The 23,672-nt window shown below is 42.4% G+C and overlaps 3 protein-coding genes and 1 non-coding gene across 6 annotated transcripts in view; 1 reads left to right on the top strand and 3 right to left on the bottom strand.

Moving 5' to 3' along the window:
* Numb (NUMB endocytic adaptor protein) overlaps positions 1 to 21,323 on the bottom strand; it is a 39,170-nt gene extending 17,847 nt beyond the window's left edge. For 2 of the 3 annotated variants that reach the window (XM_070670204.1, XM_070670205.1), the window contains exon 1: positions 844 to 2,648. In XM_070670204.1, the coding sequence (XP_070526305.1) occupies positions 844 to 918 (75 nt within the window). In that variant the 5' untranslated portion in view covers positions 919 to 2,648. Of the gene's footprint in view, positions 1 to 843; positions 2,649 to 9,089; positions 9,135 to 20,906 lie in introns of those variants that run through there. The other variant, XM_070670206.1, reaches the window with a different exon arrangement.
* LOC139110416 (uncharacterized) lies at positions 10,946 to 12,226 on the top strand. Its single transcript, XM_070670213.1, has 4 exons — positions 10,946 to 11,094; positions 11,158 to 11,340; positions 11,425 to 11,697; positions 11,903 to 12,226. Exons 1-4 carry the CDS (start codon positions 11,053 to 11,055, stop codon positions 12,104 to 12,106), a joined length of 702 nt encoding a protein of 233 aa, XP_070526314.1. The 5' UTR covers positions 10,946 to 11,052; the 3' UTR covers positions 12,107 to 12,226.
* LOC139110514 (U1 spliceosomal RNA) lies at positions 13,598 to 13,763 on the bottom strand. The gene has a single exon (XR_011547011.1). It is a non-coding gene; the product is annotated as a U1 spliceosomal RNA (small nuclear RNA).
* Positions 20,907 to 23,648, bottom strand: LOC139110414 (cytoplasmic dynein 2 light intermediate chain 1). Its single transcript, XM_070670211.1, has 6 exons — positions 23,465 to 23,648; positions 23,294 to 23,395; positions 22,802 to 23,128; positions 22,562 to 22,719; positions 22,163 to 22,406; positions 20,907 to 22,037 (listed from the first exon to the last, which is right to left on the bottom strand). The coding sequence occupies exons 1-6, from the start codon at positions 23,570 to 23,572 to the stop codon at positions 21,966 to 21,968; spliced, it is 1,011 nt and encodes a 336-aa protein (XP_070526312.1). The 5' UTR covers positions 23,573 to 23,648; the 3' UTR covers positions 20,907 to 21,965.
* Positions 23,649 to 23,672: the final 24 nt, after the last annotated feature.

Genomic DNA, 23,672 nt, shown 5'->3' with positions numbered 1-23,672 from the left:
TGAAGTTCCTCATTACAAAAATACCTCGGGCGGCGAAGTCAGCGATTTTAAGAATGAGAGAGCGCGTATCGATTTTTATTACCGCTTCATTCACTCGCATAAATTTTTCATAGATTTATAACAGCGCCGCGCCCACGAAACACGTTATACCCGTGCAGTTACTCCCATTTTCTTTAAAAAAAAAAAAAAAGAAAACCATCCCTATTTAATTTTTAGGAATTAATTTCTAAAATCAATAGCTATATCCTTCTCGATACGCGAAATAAACCAGCATTTTAATGATCTCTTTCTGTCGCTGTAAATAAAAAAGAAAGAAAGAAAAAAAGAAAAAAAAATTAGCAAAGAAACGAAATGAGAAATGAGGATGCACGAGGGTGAAAAATGAAAGTCATAAGAAGGGCGAAACTGTCATTTCCGTCGGCTGCAAATCTCGGGTTTTATGAAGCGTGGAATGAACCGTCCCTTCGCATGCTCGTTCGCAAAACGTTCGATAGGAAAAACCTTGATAGCCATCGCCGTGACGTGCGATTTAGAATTTACTCGCTTGTTTATGTCCGACATTCGCGAATTTTATACCGTATCGTAACGTTAATATTATACCGTAACCAGCGCAATTTTTTAGCGCGATAAAAAGAAGGTTGACTCGACGTCCACCGTTGACGGGGTACCGAAAGTAAACATCCCCAGATAATGCCGCGAAGTTACATCTGTCGCGCGTGCACGCGCAAGTGACAGTCTCGTCTCGTATCTCAGATACGAGAGCGCGACAGCACTGGTTGCACGCGCAAGTAAATCCGTGAACGTTACTACACGTCTGACGTAAAAGCAACGGGCGCGACATACCGAGAGTCGAAGACCATTTCCAGCATGGCTGGTAGCCCTCTCGAGCGGCTGGTGGGCGGACGGGTGGTTTCCCATTTCTCTCAGACGGCAGTGTTTTCAGAACGAGTAGTAGCCACTCGCGTCAAGTATCCAAACGAATCGCCGACGGTCCCCACGTATCCTTTAACGCACCGGTGCGGCGTCGCGAACATCCAACGGCGGTTGTCCGATGAGCACAGGTGTGATCCGCACTTATACTTTAGCTTTTAGGAGATCGACGGGGCTTCTCTTCGAGCGTACGCGAACACATCGAGCCTTCGGAAGCCTCCCCCTCCAACACCGCGGGCACTTAGATAAATTTCTTTCGCTTCGGCTTTAAGCTGGCTCGGAACAGCTGACCTTCCGATTCGTTCTACTTTATCGCGTCTTACGTTATTTACGAAGCCTTTCGAGTGGCATTCCGTAAACCGTCTCGCCCCGGGAACAGCTTGAAGAATATCACGGGTATCACTCGTGCACCAATCTATCGCGAGTTCACTTCGATTTTACGCGACGGCCGTTCGCGCACTCGACGTATCGCGAGAGACCCGTCCGTGCGTCAGGTACGCCTGGACCGCGACCAGCTTCGAAACGCCTCGCGCTGGAGCCAATACTCCGCGTAGATCGCGCCCGACCAGGATAATTTTAGTCCGGCACAACGGTCACTGAATGGACGCCGTGAAAAAGGCGGTGGGAGAGAGAGGGGGAAAGGGCAAAAGAGAGAGGAGTAGGTAGGAACGAATGCTACTAGTGGTGATGTGCGTTGCGACGTGTGCTGGACATGGCGACGCGAGATGCTCGCGAGGACCGGCCGGTAGAAACCAGATAGACGTGAGCGGAGGCTGTTGCCTTCTCCTCTTTCTCCTACTCTTCCCTCCGCTTCCTCTTTTTCTCCTTTTACCAGAGAGCTGGTCCCGAACTGGTTGCGCGACTTGCTCCAGGCCTGACGTCAGAGATTCCACCTAGAAGAGTGGGATTCCGATCGAGTCTCTCTCTTCGTTTCTGATCCAAGTCTCTCCTCTCGCTGGGGAACTTTTCTCTTTCTTTCTTTCTTTCTCTCTTTCGCTCTTTCTCTCTTTCGCTCTCTCTCTCTTTCGCTCTCTCTCTCTATCTCTTTTTTTTCTTTCTCTTTCTCTCTCGCCGTAGTTGTTCGTCGCTCGCAGACGTCGCGAACACCTCGCGAATAACAGTGGAGGGCCACGTCCGCTTCGCACAATGCACCCGGCCTGCGACTTACGTGACGACGTCGTCCCCGCGAACTCTTTCTGTTATTTTTAAACGATGACTGTCGGCGTCCTCAATACGCTCGCCGTCGCCACAAAGAGCATCGCGAATTCCGATCGTATTTTTCTCGGGCTCTCTAGCCGGTTTTGCCTTTCCGTCCTTCGTGGTCGCGCCTCCGCGAGGTACAACCTTGTCGTCGAAAGCACTCGCGGCGCGAATTTCACGAATCGTTACGGATTATTCAACTGTGCAAACGTCGGGACGGACGTGGGGGTTTTACGTGAGACTAGAACCAGCTCCATTCAACTTTCGAACGTGCCATTTTTCAAGCTCCATCCGTGGATTCCGCTCGTGAGATATTACGTGCGATTAATCGAGCTAGGTCTACGTTCCGCTTTAACGTATTAATTAATCGCTAATTAATCGGTCCTTTTGTCGATTCCTGCAGTTCAGCCGACGCAGCATTTTCTCATTTATTTCGTTATCCATTGAATACGGCGCATTCCAACGAAGTGATTAACACAAACGCCCGGGAAGCGTCAACAAATTAAACTTTCATATACGTCAATGTTCTTTTAAATTTTTTTTTCCTTTTTTTTCTTTCTTTTTTCCTTTTTTTTCTTTTTTTTTTTTCTTTCTTTTCCTCTTTAATGTACTGGTTTTATTTATCGGTAAGGCGCGGTATTAACTTGAAATAGAGACTTCCCCGGCTGATAAAAAACACTTGTCGCACAGTGTTTAATGCAATTATCCTCGAGGTCGTTTAGCGCGCGTCAACTAATGGAGCTGCGGAGAGGCGGCGGCTATAATACGACGCCCGTTCCCACGTTTTTCCGTTAGCACTGTCGCCGTCACGCTCAGCTACTTCCGGCGACCCCACCGGAACTCGAAAGTACGTTTGATCTATCTCGCGCGGAAAGCCCAGTCGAGGTGCCTGCGAGCTCGACACCGTCGTAGACCATCTTCGGGGAAAATCACGCGTCACTTATCCACTCCGGGCACAATTTACGCAATCGAATAGACGCTTAGTCGCACAACACGGCGGTGATTTCTCGGCTTCGACGAAGTGGAGGCGGTTTAAAAGATCAACAGACCGTTTGGTTGGAAATAAAAAAAAAAAAAAAAGAAACCCCTGGTGCGGTGATTAGCGCGGAAAGAGAACTTTGTCAGGTAATCCAACGGGCGGTGACGGCACCACGGCTTTCAAATGCAGGCTCAACGTTTTCACGCTCCGGCCACGCCATCTGGAGTCGCAGGTAGCGCAGGTAGATGATTCAACGATGCAACAATTCCACATGGACGACGCGAACCGTAGCCGTCGTGCGCTCGTCGGCGTAGTTAAAAATTTGGGCGAGGGGTCACCAAGCGTCGCGCCGTTTCACTTTTGACGCGGAAAACGACGCGACCACCGCGTCCGAACTTTCACCGTACGTTATCGACGAGAGAAGTACGCTTGTAGGCACCCGAACGAGCCAGGATACACGACAAACCCCCCCTGAGAGACTATAGACGCGAGTGCCGAGGTCCAACAGACCCAGGCCTCTCTATCCCACTCCTCTGTACGTCAGGGACAGATGTGGAGTTTTCAGACCCTTCCTTTAAAGATATTTCACTGCCGTTCCCTAGGCTCGCCAGATAGAACGCCGTTGCATTAGAAAATATATAAAATCTATTCGCCCATTTATTAGATTTATCAATAAAATATTAATAAATTTTCTTTTACTGAAATAAATTAAATTAAATTAAACCACCAACGTTCTACGTTAAACGAACGTTTTCCACGTGCGCAGGTAGATAAATGGTACTTATACAAAATGCATATGTACAAAGGAAACGTGTGCATTTTATATAAAATTTCAGGAATGTACACGACAGAAGGGAACCCTCTCGGTTGAAAACCAGTCGATGAAAATTAATCCCTCCTCTCTCCAACGTGAATGCCTTGGCCCCGACTTGGACCCAAGTTGCTTCCTCCTCTCCCACCTCGTACGTTTCAGGGATATAGTTAGCCTCGGTAGTACCCCGGATCGTCGGCTTCCGCTCGATATTAAATCGGCGAGGTGAAACCGGTTTTTCACGTGATTACACACCTTCGGAGAGAATGACTCCGGGCTCGATTTCTAAGCCGGCCCGGTAGGAGCTCGCGTCGGTTAGGTGGAACCGCGAAGACACGCGGCCGCGATCTTACGCGGATAATCGACGTTAGATCGCGGAGACGATGACGAAAAGTCGCTGTCAAAACAAGAAGCCGGGGTGGATACCTAAAGTTTACGGCGGTGAGAGGAGCAGCTGCCGAGACAAATGCTCGTACGTACATCTGCTGAGACCGGAGAGAAGTTGACCGCGGAGTTCAACGGAGAAGCTAGCTCTCTCTCGTCGAGCAATGTGTTTTTCCTCGAGATATACGAGAGAGCTATAAAAGAAATATTTTAAAAAATAACATTTCCAGTAGCCGTTAAAGATAGCTTGCCCGCACGCCTCAGTGCTGCGAATAATGTAAAAAGCGACTTATTATCAAATAATAATAACTCGACTTAAGCGAATAAATAAAAAAAAAGTTAAGAACGTTAAAATAGAATTAAGATTATGCGACGCCGACAGAATTTAGCACTTGTTTCAAACGGGAATATAATCTTATTTTGCAATTCTTATTACGTAATTGGAGCTTTAATCAACTTGCACGCGGCGCAACTTTGAGCTTTAATTAAAGCGTAGATCTAATATCTGACGGAGCTAAAAATTCTCAATGACGTGCGCCCTTCAGGCAGCTGCGATCGGTGGATTTGCTTTCCGCGTCTAAGGGCCCGCGGTGAAAATGACACGAAAGAAATCCAACATCTGCCTTTGCTCTCCTACGTTCTTTCGCGTTTCCGTACTCGGATTTGAAAGCTAAACACGATTAAATGTAGGAAACTTCTTCTTATTTTTTCCCCCCAAGATTTTCCACGTTTAATACGCATATAATTACGTTTAGATTTACGTCAAACCTGGGAAAGGAAATTAGATTTAACAGGATTTCAAGGAGTTTAAAAAAAAATTCTTCAGCACAAAATAAGACGCAGTATTTTCTTTTTAATGATACAAACATAATGAACGTATCTTTCACTTAAAATAAATGTTAAATAAGAGTAACAAAGGAAATAAGAGATCTTCCTACGCTAAAAAAAAAAGAAAAAAAAAAGAAAAATTTGCCGCTCTCTTATCTTTAAGAAGCCCGAAGTACAAATGCACGAGACATTTTATTTCTATCAACGCAAACGAAAATAACTTGGGTAAAATTAAATGCTTTGTCCTTCTCGTACGCTTCACCGTACTTGACGCTGCGCGAATATCGTTATTTTAGCGCGCGTTGTGATCGCCGGCCTTGTCCCTTATTTTTACGTGCGGTAGAAATCTCCGCTTCGGAAAAGGTTGCGCGAGCCGCGATCGTGCTGCAGTTGCGATTACTTCGGTCGAATTTTTTTTTTTTTTTCTTTTTCCCGTGTCCTGCATGCAGCGCTCACAGTTATGCACGTAAGCGCGTTTTACAATGCTCACGCACACTCGAAACGCACACCGGAGTGTGTGCGAGCACAGGTGTAAAGAGTAACGAACGGTAGGTGCACTTGTGTCTCGACAATTGGAGGGCGACTCCCAACATCTTCCATGAAACCTGCGTCTACGACTACGGTAACATAGGCCATTGCTATTCCGGTAGCGCCCTTTATGTTAATATCCTTCGCCCGTCGTGCGAACCGCTGGACCTTTAATATTCAACTGGCGTGTCATGTAATTATAAATTATTAAAAAAAGAAAAGAAAAAAAAAGAGAAAGAAAAATTACGATTATTAATATCTATAAATAGAGCGAATATACGTATACGACGTTCGAAAAAAATGATTACAAAATTCTGAACGCGTTTGAAAGGCTTTAAAAATACTCGAAATAATATGACTGACTTTCGAACTTTAAAAATAAATCCGACGTAAAAATATCGGTGATTATATTAGCTCCCGATGCCTTTTTACTGGTATCGAGCGACAAATTCGTTGAAAATAGAGAACACGGCTCTTCCCACAGTCAAAGTTACGACAGCGCGCAAACTTTTCAATATTTCCAGGCTGGTGGAACTTGGTAATTTATCGCGCCGGTATACTTTCGAGCGCGAGTATCACGTTGCTGCATTTTCATAATAATGCTAATATTTTAACGATTATATGCACATACAAATCGCAAGAGGCAGTAACGAAGACATTGTCGGGCCCGAAATGTATTCACTTACAAATTATAGGTGCCCGCAAACGAGTTCAAAATATTCGACCCAAAGTTACTTAGGCAGTTACCGCATGCGACGTGACGTTGATAATAACTGGTTTCTGGAACGTGATGTACTAATGTAAAATCTATTTAGCGCAGTATCAACAGGCGAATAATTATTACGTCGCGTATGCAAAAGTCCATTATGCTATTTCGACCGTTGATTAACAACCAGATGAATTTATTACGACGAATAGAAACTCATTAGGGACATACAAATGTTCATAAACTACATTTGACAAAGCGTGAACAGTTAATTAACGACTTACACCTTGTTAAAAAAAAAAAGGGGAAAAAAAAAAATAATAATGACAATCAACATCGAACGTTAAAGCGTTTATTTTAATTGAAAAATACGATAAAATATCATAACATGTATAAAATTAATTAACATAATATTTTATTATTAATTTATTTAAAACGTTAACGTTTTTGTGTTAGAATGTTCGAAAGGCACTTTTCCATCGCGCGGAAAGAGTACGAAATAATAACGTTCTATGTGGAATATACGCATCTTGCGAGTCTTTCTCGCACGTGCGTTTACGGCCGCGCCATATGGTGACAAAACCACATGCCGGTATGTTCCCATGCATATCGAACTAACAGGTACCAACGGAAGCGTGTGTTTCAGCGTACATCATCTCTCCGTGCAGACCTTCGGGCGCAATTATCGTACTTCGGTAATTAATGTGGGTTCCGCGAGCTCGAACGTTGATTTCGTAAATACTTCCTCCCACATACGTTTCATCAAAATATATTTTTGTTCTAACATTATTAATTAAATAGAAATGAAGGGAATTATATTTAGAAAATATTACAAAAAACTTTCCCGGGGCAAATGTCGCGAAATTAAATTTTTTTATCAGGATCGACACTCCCGGAATATGCGGAGTAACGTTACAGTCCAGTCGTCATCGTGCTCGCATTAATCTTGCGTGGAATCCAATTGTCACAGCGAAAATGACGAGGGAAACCAAATTCATAATATGGAACGCAAATCCCAGGAGACCGCGTTCTCAATTAAAATTTATTCACGAGTATTTGTGGACGTTGTAGCTAAATAATATGGAGGCGATGAAATGTTTGATACGTCGAGTGCGCTCGCCGGCGAGTAGGCAGGAATTACGCGGAAAATTTGCTTTCGATTAATGATTAAACATTAACAGGTAATTGAAAGAATTAAATCGCTTGATCGTATTTCACGTTTTCCCTCGTCGCTTACCTCTGTAATTGGACCGTGTCAAAGAAAAATTTCACAAACAAACGAAGGGCGGCTGTTTCCATTTTTATCTCTCAAATCGACACTTGTTTTTATATAAGAGACACTTTTATTATTACGTTCCCTATAAAAGATACTCCATCTTCGTGGAATTAAAATAACTACCATTTAAAGAAAGTACATGATAATTATAATTAAAATTTCTCGATGATATTAATTACGTAAAAGCTCTGCGTCAACGCTTGATAAGCATCGTGTGTCGTACGGCGTAATCGCGCAGGGCTCTAATAAAGAAGTTGCGCTTACAACCAGAAAAACGTCTTGTTCATGTTAATGACACCGTGCAAGTTATACAACGAGACCTTATTCATCTCACTCCGGTAGTTGCCTTTGTCTCGAGCACGACAGTTTCACCGGTTGAGATTGCGCGCTAACGAGCGCTTTCTTCTGCCGTTACTCGCTTCTTACCGCGAGTCAACTGCGATTCAACAAATTAAGCGTGACGCAAACGCGGCCTTTCCGATAATAAGTCATTTCCAATAGATATTCATGAGAATTGACCGATAATCTCGAACGTCGAAACCCGCCGGGAGAGCGGAAAGAAACCGGGGAGGGAGGGAAATCGCATCGACGGAACGTAAAACTCATCGTGGAATTTGCCCCGCCTCCTAATTTCCCGATTATCTCGATTAACAGTTGGATAAATAATATTTAATTTAACTCGTTTCGCTGTCCCTGTAAAGTGGAATGCGAAAGAAGAGGGAACTGTCATGGGAATTCCGAGTCAAGGCCCCGTAGCCGCTCCTCCCCTCAGGCGCGCGTGGTTCGCACAATAAGTGCCGCGCAACAATGGACCCGCGGAGGAGCCTAGCATTGTTATTTGTACACGGGAATAAACGAGCATACACGCGCTTAATCACGACGTGAAATCGGGTTATGGCAATTAACGAAGCATAACGTTTCGTCACCAGCCACCCGCGCCGCGGATCAACGTCGATCGGATCGGCAAACTGACCTCCGTGCCGCGTTCAACGGCACGTTTTTCCACGTTTCGTGAACGTTCGATAATCGGCAGGAAAACGGAAGCATCCCTCGGCACGTGAACGAATCCAAAAGACCCAAGGTAATGCTCGACGCGGCGCGTTTGCGATGCGATTTCAATAGGCGATATTGGACCTCGGAGGGTTTATTTCACAAAGCGCCGGCAAGATATTATTTTACGTTGCTTTCGCGTATAATTTCCACGGCCTGTTATTTGCCACTCTAGAATTTTTGTATATTTTGAAGAGCGCATAAAATATCGCGGCCACATGTCATCGACATGACAGGAAATGAATCAGAACGAGCAGATGTTTCGATTTTACTACCTGTTCTCCACTGCCCCGCTCGACACTCATATTTTTACGGAAAATTAAGAGCCGGAGAACGAAAAATCAATGTATACTCGAAGCACGAAACGCGAATAGGTCTAATTAATGAAACGACTTACCGAAAATTTTATAATTCACTCCAGATCAACGGCCCAGGTTTCTTTCTGAAAAATATAAAAATGCACGCATTTATTACATATTAAATAAAATTTTTTTTTATTATAATATTATTTAAAAAGGTATTGAAAACTTTTTTCTAAAAACGTGCACCTGCTAATACGCTACACAGACGTTAACGTAAAATTTATGATTACGCATTCGGTTCAACTAATTGCCAGAAAAGAGTCGTTTAGGGAAACGCTCTTGTCCAATCAGATATACATGTCCAAAGTTTTAAATTAATTATCCCTTTGAATGGAGACGCTTTATATAATAAATAATATTGGTAACATCGCCGTATGATGTATTAGTAGCGATCATTCTTCGAAAGAACAACGAGAGGGACGGACAGCTATGATTTATTTCACGCGTATTACGAAATTCTGTGCGATAATTATCCAGCCAGCGAACGCGCGGCTGTAGAAAACTGGAATTCTGCCTGCCGTGACACACTCGTTTCTAAGAGTGAAAAAAGAAAAATAAAAAAAAAAGAAAAGAAAGAAAAAAAGAGTAGTGTTCTCGTTGGATCGACTCGATGCGCGACTCCCAGGCGAAAAGACTCGTCGGCGATTCGTTACAAAGGAATCCCCGAGCTGCTTAAACGTATACGTATGCCCTATAAAAATGTGCGCGGCGTTTTATATCGAGCGCGACCGTTCCCACGACACCCCGTGCGCCTCTTCTATGGGAATATTTTACAAGGGTGAATTTGTACGCTCCGCGCGTGAGCACGTGCGTGTACGTGCGTGAGCCGCACACACGCGTACGTCTCGTGAGGCTGGTTCTAACGGTAATCAACGTGCTCGCATTTTCACTGACGAAACACGAATTCTCGATACGTTTTATTTATGAGAACGGAAAAAAAAAAATACCAGCGCAATTTTGTCAGCCAATTAGTTATACGTGTCGAAACTCGTAACTTAATAAAATAACAACGTAGTTATTTATTTTTTTTTTATTATTTCTAAATTTAATATACAGCCGAAATTTTTTTTATTTGAGCGATGTGAGATAAATGATGATTAAAACAACGATGTTGTTTTAAGACGATTCGCGTCACGCATGGAGAGATTTAACGATTTTTTTTACACTCCCTTTCGTGGCTGTCGCTTAAAATATGAAATAGCAATAAAAAACGATTTAATGTCAAATTTCAATCAAATTCGCTTAAAGGTAATATAATTTTAATGTATTCTCATACATTTTAAATGTCATTGATATAAAAATAAAATGGTAATCTATTTAAAATAAAAAATAAAAAGAAAAAAAATGCTTTTCAAAATAAAATGAGCAACTGCATAAATCTATTGATAACTCCATTAATAGTGAATATCAATATCCCATTTGCATTATTCTAAAGATAACACAATATTTACTACCGTTTTACCATCACATACAATCGCTCCATAACTGTCCGTCATACTTGAATATTTAATTATCAATGAAAATCAGTTTATTCGACATGTATTTATAATTTCCATAGAATTAAAGAAAAAAAATAGCACGTAATTTGTTATTAAAAATATATACGGAAGAGGGTGTGCACATTTTAGGTGCGTTTTTTGCGTTTCAAAATTCCACGGCGGAAAAGATTAATAGTTTTAATTACGTATTCACGTATGCAAGGCGTGTAAAATTATTGTAAGCAAATTGTATGAAATATGAATCTAAATAATTGATAAAATTAGGAGTATAAAATCGTTCCGTGAGTAATACATTTTGTTCGCCGCTGCTATTTTTTACCTTAGCCAATTAGAGTAACTGCATATTGATGTAAGCATTCGGAATTTGACAAGTTAATTTGCTTATCACCACGATAATGCATCCTAGACGTTGAAAGCGAATGCCTTATATAAACGCGAATTTTTGTTTGGCGTAAAGAGTACTATTCCGGTAGCCGCAAGAAATACGCCACTTGAAACAATGTCGAAAATTACCGTCGCAAGCGTCTTCGTAGCTGTTTGCGTAAGTGTCTCCCGATTATTAAACGTAAAACAAGTGTCGATTCAATTATTAATTTAACCTTAGATTTTGCAAACGGCGTATGCTGGACTACTTGATAATTTGCCGAAGTTGGGATCGGAACGGAACGCGGTATTGGATGGTGTTAACAATCTTGGAAATGGGCTTCTTGATAAGCTACCGCTAAACTCTGTATATGAAAATGTGCACAATCAAGTTTCAAACACGGTAAAAACCCTGGGAAATCAGGTAAAGTTAATAAATAAAGAGATTTGATTCAGGTTCGGTAAAACTAGTAAAATGTAAAATTAAAAAAAAAAAATTTATTGATAGCTGAAAGTGAAATACGCCGCGTCTCAAGATGCGCTACTAAATTCTGAAGCGTGCATTGATTTGAAAAGCGAAGGGGAACAAGCGGTCAGTCAATTAGCATCGAATTTTAAGTCTTGCCTCTCGCAAGAAACACAGTCGGCCGGTCAGGATTATCAAGAATTGATTAATATAGCTAATACTGTGGAAGCAAGTGTAACGAGCACTCTTGGAAACCTTGTCCAATGTTACGAAAATAATTCCAATCCCGCCGAAATATTTCAATGCGTGTATAATGTAAGTACAATCAATTAATTACTATTTCCGATCTTAAACATAAAAAAAAAAAAATAACAGTCTATAAGTAGTTCTCGTCATAATATAAAACAACGCTAATAATATTAAAACGCACTTTTGCAATTTAATACATTTAAGAGTTTAATGTTAAGTTATAATTTATTTTTTTTATGATTTTACGAAAGAAACCTAATGTACTTTTCAGGCTTTGCAAGGTGCTATCCCACAAGTAGTTTCCTTAATTAACAATGCCGCGAAAGTGGCACTAGATATCCCCAGTATTTTCGTAAGTCTAAGAACGTGCTACGAATCGGCGTTTCTTCAAGCAGTCGGCCCGGCTGCTTACAATCTCGTCGCGAATGGACAGCAATGTGTCAGGAATGTAGTTAAGGCGGTCCAATCATCGTAAACTATTTATCAATTAATATGCTTTTAATTATAATTATGTTACAATATATATTGTGATATAATATATATATGTAGAAAAAAAAAAGAAAAAAAAAATATATATATTACAATATGTCTTACACGTATCGCTATTGTGATTACATACGTATATAATAATGTAAGATTCCTTTTCTTTTTCACCCCCCGCACATTTAAAATATGAAATATAATCGATATTTAATCGAATAATAAAATATGTAAGTAATAAAAATAATTGAATGAGCGGATAGGGTGAACAAGGAGGAGCACGTTCAAAAGAAAAATATTACGGACTTGTAAGCATAGTGTATGGTACAAAACAGTCGGATAGGTGCGGCACGAAGAACCAGCGCGACCAGAAGAACCGATCAATGTCACCGTTGAACCACAACGCTCATATTGTTTTTATCACAGAAGGTTACACAATAATTAGACTGTAAAAGAAACGCTGTTTTCTCACGTTAATTGATATCGATGCCAGGAGACGCAAATTTATATCACGTTTTATAAAATTCATATCGCGCAAACAACGATAATTCTGCTTTAGGAAAGAATTTTTTTTCAAACTTTAGATTTGATTTATTCTTAAAAGATTCTAATTTTTGTTTCCTTTTATCGGTGCGAGTTCATGGCCCTGAACATTAAAACGAAGCACCGTATACATTTTCCGTTTGCACGACAGTTTTACGGTATTACCAAGAATTGTCGCGTACGAGGATAAAACCGCAAACCGCGAGATATCGTCGCGAAGTCGTTGCCGAGCTGATAAAACGTGGGTCTACTCGCTCCGTGTAAATGGTTTATTAATTTCTGCTAGTAATACAAAGATATTAAAAAATAAGAAAAAGAAGGCACTGTTGACAGTAGGTATTTCCCTATATTTCTCTCCTCGGCGATCTTGCAGCATCCACCCTTTCTGAAAATCAATACGTGCCGCGTTACAACAGATCTGTCCGCAGGAAGAAAACTAATTCGCCCAATAAAAGCTAATATAATTGTAAATTCGAGATTATTTTTCAATTACACCGTCGATACTTCAATCTCAGCAGGCGTAAAAATTTCGTTACACGCGGAACGAAAAAAATCACGAACGAATTAATGTTCAACATGCATTATTCTTTCCAAAAAAAAAGAAAAAAAAAATAGAATTAATCGCAGGTTATTTCGATATAATTCACGTGACTCTCCGTGACGCATTGACGCTACGCTTTCTGCTCATCTCATTGTTACACCGATCTTATCCGCCAGGAATTTGTCATAAATCTCGCTGGGGGAACTCGCCGTAAAATATATTAGAGTAATTTGTTATCGTTACGAATTATTCATTAAGTACGCGTCTAATTAAAAAAAATTTCGGGGCCATATTTTAGTCAGTCAAATTCTCGCGGAATGTTACATGACGAGCGCGGGCGCGCGTCACAATAAGAATATCAAAGTGAACGGGGGTTTTGGTTTTATTTTTTGGTTTCGCGTACCCGGGATAGCGCGTACGCAGATCCCGACTGTCAAAAATTATGCGCTCGATATACCCACATTAGGAGTATTCGCAAGGGTCAGCCTCGCCGCGGTGCAATGGCGAGGCCTCACCCAGGAGGAACCGCCTTCGTGATCACGGTGTAACCTCCGCGCCAAGTAAGTTATAGGACGTCGCGGTCCGGCGATCGGGTTTAATTGCACCCGTGACCGTTTTTTGCATACGAGAGACCTCTTATCAGTCGACGTCCTCTAGCGGTCGCGGTACATCATCATTGGCGATAAACAAAAAGCGGTGGCGGCGACTTGCTTCACACGCGTCACGGGATAATTAAGGGGCACTCGCAATGAGAATAACACGGTCTTCAGCTTTACGCGTAGGTGGGTTACTCTTGCCGGGTGAAATCGCGTAAATAATCGTAATGATATCCGAGATAAATCCCATCGAGATTTACGTAATAAAGAGAGCGGTGGTAATTTCGACGCCGTTTGATTGCATCTTCTTTAATGCCACGCGAGAAGATATATCGGACGGAACGTAATGTATTTTCATATATTTCATTTACGGCTTGTTCAAGCTAAATCAGGCGACAGTTATTAATTTTGATATTATTTAATTATGTAATTCGTCAGGGGTGATTGAATCAGGTTTGAGGAAAGTCCCGCGATTTTTGTTACTTTTATTTAACTTGTGTGCACGTATGACACCTCCTGCGGCAGGTGGTCATAGTATTGATTTATCGACAATTGGATGAACTTGCGAGAGAAGTGCTCGAGAGGCCATTCAGGAAGAGGAAAGGGAAAGAGAGGTAGACGGTCACCCCACGTAGCTCGGTTACCGTCACGCTCTTACGATTAGGCGGCAACGCGAGAATGCCTTTTCGTTACGTAAACACGTAAGCGAGCGTGAATGTATAACGTTGTACCGTGCTCGCGAAGAAGCCCGTATTATTTTTCGCAAAACTCAGGTGACAAAAGGGGAGTATTCTTCCCGCCCCCTTCCTCCATGTGAAAACGATCGCGAAGCCGGTGAAAAAAAAATCGCGACGGGCGTTGCTCGGTTCGCGGCGGTCCACTGTTTCACGTCGGGGAAAAAAAAAAAAATTCTCGCGTGAATTGCGCGATCTTTTGTTCGGCTCAGCTATTTGGAGAACAGCCTGAAATAGGAAACGCTCTCGTACACGGCGAAACTGCGTTAGTCCCTTTAAGCTCGTTACGTCCTGTTTACATCAATATCGTTCCCCGGGGCGTTTCGAGTATTATATACGCGGTATTATCGAGTTGCGAGATGTGACGTATACCGAATACCGCTGATACTGCATTGCAGCGTACCGCGGGATGGCTGTCTCTTGTCGCGGTAATGTAGGAAGCGTGACTGTAAAAATAAATGTCACGTATGAACGTGGAAATACCGCATCAACGCCGACCGACTAACGTGGCTGCGGAATTATCGCACGAGCGAAACGACACATATATCGCGCATCGTTTCGACCGGACGGAGATCGGCGTGAAATATTTCATTCTGTCCCCTCGTATAGGGGCCTGTCGAGTATGTAGATAAAGCCGACTTCAAAGGAATCTATAAACTCTATTAAAATACAGACCGCGGTACTTTACGGTTCTTTCCGAACGATCAAATAACGCGATGAAACGACGCGATGAAATAACGCGATAAAATAATTATTGTTAATAGAGACGCGAAATAAAAATTTAAAAAAATTGGGGGAGGGAAGAAAAAGATACGTGAATTAAATTTAAATTAATAATTTGAAATATATTTAAATTAAATATTTGAAATATATTTATTGATTTTCTTTGCGAAGATCATACGAACGTTTTCAAATATCGTCCAGAAGTAGCGAAAAATGTGACTTACGCCAAGATAACGAAACGATAACGAAGTGAGCGAATAAGATATAAACGATAAGACGTTTCACCATCGGAAAACATTTAATCAGCAGATATTTTTCGAAAGTATATTTTCCCGATATATATCGCAGGAGATAAACCACGAGAATTTCTTTTTAATTAATATTATTATGAAATAATTATCTAATCTTTTAGATATTTATTTGTAAAAGTGCCGAACGACAAATCGCATCTTGAAATTCAATGTCGCAATTGTTACCCGTCGCTGCCTAATAAATATTAAACGCGGAAGAATAAAAAGTGTTGATAACGACAGCTGAAGTCACCGGTGATTAACTTGAGCGCAAAGCTGAGGTTCGGTCGCCGGCCGGTAAATTCAGCCTGAAATTATAGGGAAAAAGGGAGTGTCCGAGCAAATGTAAACTTGAGATGCCAAGGAAGGGCTCCAGCCAAGCATACAGTGATTTCATACGGAACATCGCAAAGTGGTGTTGCGCCATCATGCTCTGTTTCATTCAAAGATTTCCTTTCATGAAGTCGCAATGCTTTTATTTTATACGTGCTCTATCGCTAATGAACCTAACGGCACATGGCTCAGGTAATCGAAAACTCGTAAACACAATCGTGAGGGAACGTAAAAATAAAATTAGAACTCGGTATTAAATTCTTTTTTAAACTTTAATATTCTCAAATCAGAAAAAAAAAAAAATAAGTTATCAGTACAAATAATATGAATATAATACAAGAAAATAATTCTGATGAAAGCTACGGACTAGTTAGTTCGAACTGTTCCGCTTCTTTTGAAAGGCCGGCGTGCACCGCTGCGCCCTTTAAGGGCGCGCTTCACGCTCTTCGGCTCTCGCCTAGGACAACGAACCAATTGTTCGTAGGGTAACGAACGTTTGCTTCGTTATGGAGGCATAATTGTGCTGATCGCCACGTGCCGGAACGTGCCTTCAACTGCGCTGAAAACGCCGACGCGGTATTAATTCGTATGCAGAAACGCGAGATAATCAAAATCGTGGCAGAAAAATCTCGTCCCCTCGCTTTGCAATTTGTCGTACAAACTACAACTCGTTGAAATACAATTTATGTGTAAAAAAAAAAAATACAAGATACCGGAATTGCCACTAAAATGTTTATTTAAAAAAACACACATACAAATAAAACAAAATTAAAAAAAGAAACACCGCAACCGATAAAGCGTCAACCTTGAACGATGCAACATTACGGATAATGCGTCTATTAACTTGCAAATTTAGCGGTAGATAACGCGCTCCTCTTTGCTACCATCTTCGGTCAGGTTCGAGGAACAACCTCTCTTTCGCAAGACAAAGCTTGTCTTTTCCTTCGCCGGCTTGTGCACTCGAGAATTATTACGTGCACACCTCTCTTCACCGTGTGGGAGGACATCTTGCTTAATGACGCCGAGACTTCGTTTCGTATGAAGGCGCACGAAACCCTCCGTTCCGAAGTGCATGCAAATACGTCATTTCCCGGTAGACGCACGTAACAAGCGCATTAGACCCGAGGAAAGTGCGGCAGGTCATATAGTTACGCAATAAATGCAAAATATCGCTGTAACAATAAACTTCAACGCTGCGAAATAAAGTTAAATAATTTATATCGTTTTTCTACTCCTAAGGATATTTAATCGCCGTGGAGAACAAAAGAAAAAAAAAAAAGAAAAAGAACTTTCCGAGGTACATCTCGGTTTCTAAAGTGAAATAAATTAATCTTGCACAATGTTAACCGCGAGCTCGCGTAAAAGAAAAATATTAATATTTCCATTGCTTTGGTATATCACAGCTTTGAATGTTTAAAAAACGTAGTCCACGGTAAGCGCGTGAGCACATTATTTTGACACGATATCGCCCCGATGTGGCTGTCCCAGAAAAGAGAAAGGTGTAAAAATAGTACGTAATCGCGGAATCAATGTGCTGGTGCTTTACCTGGTGCTATTATCTAGAATGTTGCAAGTCACGCGAATAACATCAGAGGAACCCAACAATTACTCTTCGAACCTTAAATTACTTGAAAGAGCTCGTTCTCCAAAATCAGCTAAATCTAATTCCCTTCGTTCGTTAACAAACACCAATTCGCCAATCGAAAATCTAAACCGATGTTATTTATATAAAAATATAACTCGACCCCTTTAATTATTCTTTGTCCCCTGTATAATTAGTCGTCACGCAACGTGCAGCGCTTCTCTCCTTTAATTCAAATTATTGCACCCCAGTTGGGCGAAACTGCAGACACACCGAGTCGATATTCCCGATCGTTTTTCGTCGCTCGTTGCGTGGAAAAAAAAAGAAAAAAAAAAAAAAAGATAATGACTAAAATCGTCGAGAACACTTTGAAAGAGCTAATGTCCAGGAAAATACCGCAATGCCGTGCGACCTGGTGGCCTGGCCCTGCCAGGTACATATTCACTTTTCCCGCCGTGTTCTCGCTTTCCATGTGCAATCCCGCATCTGTTGACTTCGCACACGTACGCGATTGCACACCGTTCATCGTCGCATCGGCGCGCGGTTCACCTGCGATCGATAACGCTACGAGTGAGCGCCGAAACGATTCCCGTCGCAGCGATATACATGCGGGCGGAGCGTGACGTCACGGGGAAATAATCTACGTCGCTAAATCAAATTCGCCGGCGGTGCGAAGGCCAGGGTCCTGCCACCGGCCCCGAAATAAGAGCAAGGACACCCCACCGGGGAGCGAGAGGTTCATTTTCGATCGACGTCCCGGACGACGTTAGCCCTCGAACGGGAGCGCTTTATCCCGCAATCACTCGGCCGAGATCGCTCGATCGCAAAGGTTAATCGTGAACTGTGCGAAAAGGGCCAACGTTAAAACTGACCTCGAGCTTACTAGCCGCACAAAACTATATCGTACGCCGAAAGGCAGACATGGCGACGGCAGCCAGCAAACGTGACTTTAGTCGTCGTGTGCTTAAAGTTTCGTATGTACCGCATGCATATACCGCGCCGGCCGGATTGCCGATGACTGATTTCTTCTCGTTTTCTCATCCCCTGTCTCTGACGCCTATGGTTACATACGCTATCCGCAGAAAACGTCATATCTGTCTTTCGGTGTACGTATATACATATTTCTCGTAATAACGCACGTGAGGGAGCGTATATAGTATAAGCAATAATTTTTCATGATTAATAGTACACCGACGTAAACGACAAAATAATAATCGTACAACGAATCACAATTTCGAAAGCAGGTCACCTCTTTAATCGATCGCAAAACGTTTTCCATACGGAAATTAAAAAAAAAAAATATATATATATATGTGAAATATCATCAGATATTAATTCACTGAATGCCCGATTACAAAACAAAAGTGCAGGAATATAATTGAAACAAAATCTAGCTTTTAACCAGTGAAGTGCTTTCGATTCATCGAAACAGACCATTCGTTTACGTTCATTTTAATTAACTTCGTTTCGCTCCATATATGTGTAGAAATATTATCCGCGAAAGGAGTCGCGGATCATTACTCCAGAATTAGTTAAACCAGTTCGTCGATTGAACGATTAACAATAAGGCGCGCATTTTTAGCAAGCACAATGAATTAACGTTTGATAAAAAAAAAATATATATATTTAATCTCTTACTGTTCCACTTTTTTAATTAATTATTTTCAAGTTTCTTGCTATTATTAAATACTTTTTTTTTAAGGTAATATTTGAATTACCAATTTTCAAAGACAATCAAATTATATTTCATAAGATAATTAATAAAAATATTTAATACGAACGCATGGCATATTAGAATAACAAAAAGGAAAAATTTGCGTGACCAAGAAGTGCCTGGCTCAGCGTCCAAAATCACGAGTGGACACGTAATATCCGGTCTTAAGCGATCTCGGCACGTTCGCTCAAACCACTCGTTTATGCTTAAGAAACAGTTATCTTTTCATATCGCAAAGGGAAAGAGAGAGAAAGAAAGAGATATATTGCGCGGAGGGAAAAGAGAAGACAAAGAACGAAGGAACTACATTATCACGAAATAGTTAACGTAAACGATAATTTACGCGGCGAGCGAGGCTGCGTTTAAAGTGTAACGAAAAGCGTCAAGAGCCCGTTTTGCAACAATCGGGACTGGCTTATTAATCGACTAAATAAACGGAGGCGAGAACAAAGAGACGCGAGCTCGTAAGAGAACTCTCGCAATATCGGGCAATCCGAAAATCAAACACCTTTCGCACCGGCTATTAAAACTTGTCATTAATTAAGTTTCGTACAAAGAGCGAAAAGAGATCGGGGAAACTGTTGAACTTATAATGCTGAATTTATAAAAAGGATTTTCTTACGCGAACGCGTCACGAGCACTTAATTGTGCGATACGATCAATAATCGCTGACAATTAAATATTTAAAACGATACGCACGACTCGCTTAACTCTTCAGATTAATGGCACTGTGTAATAATTTTTTACACGTAAACAAACGCGGTAAAACGTTCGAGATAAAAAGAGTAGAGAAATTGTGCCGAGATAATACGCGAGCTGGAGCTCCATTGTTATCATCGAAGCATTAATATTGAAAAAAAAAAAAAATTGATATTAATGTTTGCTTATTATTGATCTACCCAGTGAATTTTTTTACGCCCGGACAATTTCCGCTGCGGCTGCGAGATTATTTTATTTTTATTTTTTTCCTTTTTCTTTCAATGAGCGAAATAAATAAAAGCGCGGAAAGAATGAACAAGGGAAATCCGTCGACGCGCGATAGGTACTTGCCGCTTTTCCATTTCCATCGAATCTCCAATTCTCGTTCGCGACGTCGCTCTATCTTTGTTGTTTGATAAATGTTAAAGAGGAACGGAATTTACGTTGCGAGCGAGTTTATCTGAGCCTTGACGTAAATGGACGTCGGCTATTAATCAGATGCGTGCAATCGGGACGATCTTCGGTCGTAAACGATCGCGCGCGTGGCCGGTGCGTAAATCTCACGTGCACGCGTGCGTAAGCAGTCATTGATCGGCGATACGGGTACCGCAGGCGGCGGTTGCACGCACGACGATTCAAGATTTCGCGGCGGCGAGGAAAAAGAAACGGGCGAGATATCAGCGGCCGGCGCGCGGAGGGCGCGTTCGCCACGGAATCGATAACGCCGAGGAAGGCGGCGGAGAGCGCGTCGCGGGGAGGCCACGACGACGATGACGATCGCGACGTACGCGGGCAGGTAAATGGGTCGCGTGACGTGTGAACGTGCGCGCGCGCGCGCGCGGTCGCCCACGTTCTCCGCGGTTCAACATTTGGCAGCGATTTTCGACGGGATAATTCATCGCGACCGGTTTTACCCCTCGGCCTCCTCTCGCCCACGGCACGGATCCGCTGCATCGTCGCACTTATTTTTCCCTATCTTTCTCTCTCTCTCTTTCTCTCACTCTCGGCAGCACGGAGTTGCTACATGTCTCGCAACTCACCTGTCTACACCTGTGCGCCGTTTCTCCGGAAGAAGCGGCGTTCCACGGTCCGCGGACGCGCGGCAAGCGAAATCTGGTCCGTGACACTCGCGAGACTGTCAAGACCGCAGCACCGGTGCGTGCGGCGCGTAAGCACCGTAAGAGAAACGCGGGGGTGAGACGGGAGAACGGCGGAAGGGTGGCGTGATAAGGGACGTGGAACGGGGAAGGTGGGAATGACAACGTAGCGGGAGTCAGAGGACGGGGAGATCGAACCGCGAGCGAGCTACACGCGCGGGATTGATTGGCGTGCCGTAATTAGCGGGGCCAGCGCTGGTGTTTTCGCGAGAGCGAGCTTCTCTCTGCGACGGGGCAGCCGATTCTAGTCACAAGGGGGAAGGGCGGCGGTGGCGGCGACCAGAGCCCAAGGAGAGCACACGGCACGCGCGGCTCTCTATCGCGGCGGCATTTTCACTGAGGAAACGGCGGTAAAGAAACGAGAGGAGGCTCTTCGCGCGGCTCGAAGACCCCCCCCAGGTCGAAGCCTCGTTTTCGTAAATGCTCGAATACCCCTGCGCGGTATCCGGAGCAACCGCACTAGGATACGCATGCGCCTCCACTTCACAACGGGCATACGCGAGCGCGGCGCCTCTCTCTTATCAGCGGCGGCGTTACATGAGCGGTGGCGCGCGGGGGCGGACGCACTTCTCCCCCAGCTCTGTCAGCTGGTTGCGGCGTGGGAGATAGGAAAGAGACGAGAGTTTTAAAAGCGCCGACGTTGAAAGGAGAACGCAGGAACGAAACGAACTCCCTGACGGTACTCCGAGTTTTGGAAATATTAATCGTTAAAAATAAAATAAAGACGCATGAAAAAGCCCGTCCATTCGCTGCAGCGATCTTCGTCTGACGATTAGCATTAAAAAAAAACGAGGAGAGATATTCTTGTAATCTTCGAAAAGAATATTAGCGTCATTGATTCATAAAACGGTCCTTTCGTAATTCTATATTCCGAGATGTGTTCTTCTGGTTGCGGCTTCGAAACAAAATCCAAATATAAATCATCAAACGGGTATGCGCTCTTTAAATCGGATCGGGCACGGGAATTTTCGGCATACGACCTTCCATCATATCGTTCAAGAGTACACTGATCTCCTGAAAGAGAATTATTCATTCAGTTTACTTACATAACATCCCGGAATTAACTAACCTTTTAAGCAAGCTAACATTTATCAACGCTATGCAAAGATAATGACCGAGCGAAAGCGCGTTGTACGTACTTCTTCCCGCTGCGTTCTTAGTCTATCGATAATAGGCTCGTTAAAGTTAGGGTCGTTACTGGGATCCTCCAAAGTACTTTCGTCGCTTCTCGACACTTGCGGTATACGCGAGACGTAGATCTGCTTGATAGTGTCTAAAATTGCCGACGGTCTCGTCTGAGGGAATTGCAAATCGATTCGGCCGAAGGAATCCAAGCCCGCCGGCATCATGATCGGCTTCTCATAATCCGTGGATTTTTCCTCCCTTTAAATTTCATTCGGCGTGAGTAAGTAATAATCGTAAGTTTAATTTACAGAGCACAGACAGTAATTTTAGATGTAAAATAAATGTAGACAGAGATGAGAATTAAAATTTACCGGTGACTCTCATCACGGGTGAAACTTCATCGTAAGACTTACGTAAATGGGGAACCAAATCCGTAATGGGACAATAGATCCTTAAGCCGTCGTACGAGAAATTTATCTTTGGCGGAGTAGTAATAAAGACTTGCGCCTAAATTATGAGCGGTCGCCCTCAATATCTTCCCAATGAATTCCTTTTTGCTCGAATCGAACTCCTGTCGCAGAAGATAATACGCATAAAAATTAATTTTATTAATATAATATAACATACATAAATTGTACGCATGTATCAAATACCTTAAATTCGTCATATCGCCCGCCTATGATACACATCTTCATTAAAAACGGATCGACCCCACGTTCCAACTCTTTCTTTCTGTCTGCCGTACGTTTTTTCTGCAATTCTCGAATCGCCTCAGAGTCGTAGCTCATTTTCAAACCGTTTTGCACCACGGTAAGCGCCTCCTCGAGGAAGGACCACAATTCCTCCGGTCGTGATAAATCCAGCATAATTAATAACACGGTGTGCTGAGGCGAGTGCGTTAGCGTAGATCCCGTCATCGCGACGGACACCAAAGAAGAAGCCAAGTGACCCACTTCCCACACGTGCGCTATATTTTTTACCTGCGGCAGAACACCATTTAGAAATTTAATTTCATAGTAGACGAGTATAAATATATGCTTGCGTATATTCAGAATTTTTTATTAAAAAAAAAAAAACATTAAATTTTTTTAATTTATAAATGCACTTTTACTGAAACTTAATTATAGTCGTCGCAAGCTACTTACTAAACTTTTTACGGTTTTTCGGCCGAATGAATAATCCATCGCTATAGTTGCTTTCGGTCTTTCGTCTTTTTCAAGAAATCGATACACCATTGTTGTTTTGCCCTAGAAATTGCAATTGAAAATGCAAAGTACGTCGCGTTGGTACAGTACGTTCCTAATTTCATCACTTACGACTCCCTTGCTGCCAAGGATAATAATGGACCGTTCGTGAGTTTCATTGGGATCAGTCTTTCGTTTATTTTCTTCTTCCACGGCAAGCCGTAATGCAGTTTCGCGCATAGACTCTTCGCTGGAACGTTAATTTTATTCGAGTTAGCTTTGATGCATTGAAAATATCATTAATTAATTAATAATGAATAAATAAATTAATATGGCAAGT

The sequence above is a fragment of the Cardiocondyla obscurior genome, linkage group LG20 (assembly GCF_019399895.1).
Source record: "Cardiocondyla obscurior isolate alpha-2009 linkage group LG20, Cobs3.1, whole genome shotgun sequence".
NCBI lineage: Eukaryota > Metazoa > Arthropoda > Insecta > Hymenoptera > Formicidae > Cardiocondyla > Cardiocondyla obscurior.
This window is presented reverse-complemented; position numbering and strand designations above follow the sequence as displayed.

What these genes read in the sequence shown, in the direction of transcription:
- LOC139110416 (XM_070670213.1), top strand. Translation starts at nt 11,053, where the DNA reads ATGTCGAAAATTACCGTCGCAAGCGTCTTCGTAGCTGTTTGC. An exon ending in TAAAAACCCTGGGAAATCAG is followed by an intron (nt 11,341 to 11,424) that starts GTAAAGTTAATA and finishes ATTTATTGATAG; the next exon opens with CTGAAAGTGAAATACGCCGC. An exon ending in TATTTCAATGCGTGTATAAT is followed by an intron (nt 11,698 to 11,902) that starts GTAAGTACAATC and finishes TGTACTTTTCAG; the next exon opens with GCTTTGCAAGGTGCTATCCC.
- LOC139110414 (XM_070670211.1), bottom strand. Translation starts at nt 23,572, where the DNA reads ATGCGCGAAACTGCATTACGGCTTGCCGTGGAAGAAGAAAATAAACGA. An exon ending in TCCTTGGCAGCAAGGGAGTC is followed by an intron (nt 23,396 to 23,464) that starts GTAAGTGATGAA and finishes TGCAATTTCTAG; the next exon opens with GGCAAAACAACAATGGTGTA. An exon ending in TAAGAACGCAGCGGGAAGAA is followed by an intron (nt 22,038 to 22,162) that starts GTACGTACAACG and finishes ATTCTCTTTCAG; the next exon opens with GAGATCAGTGTACTCTTGAA.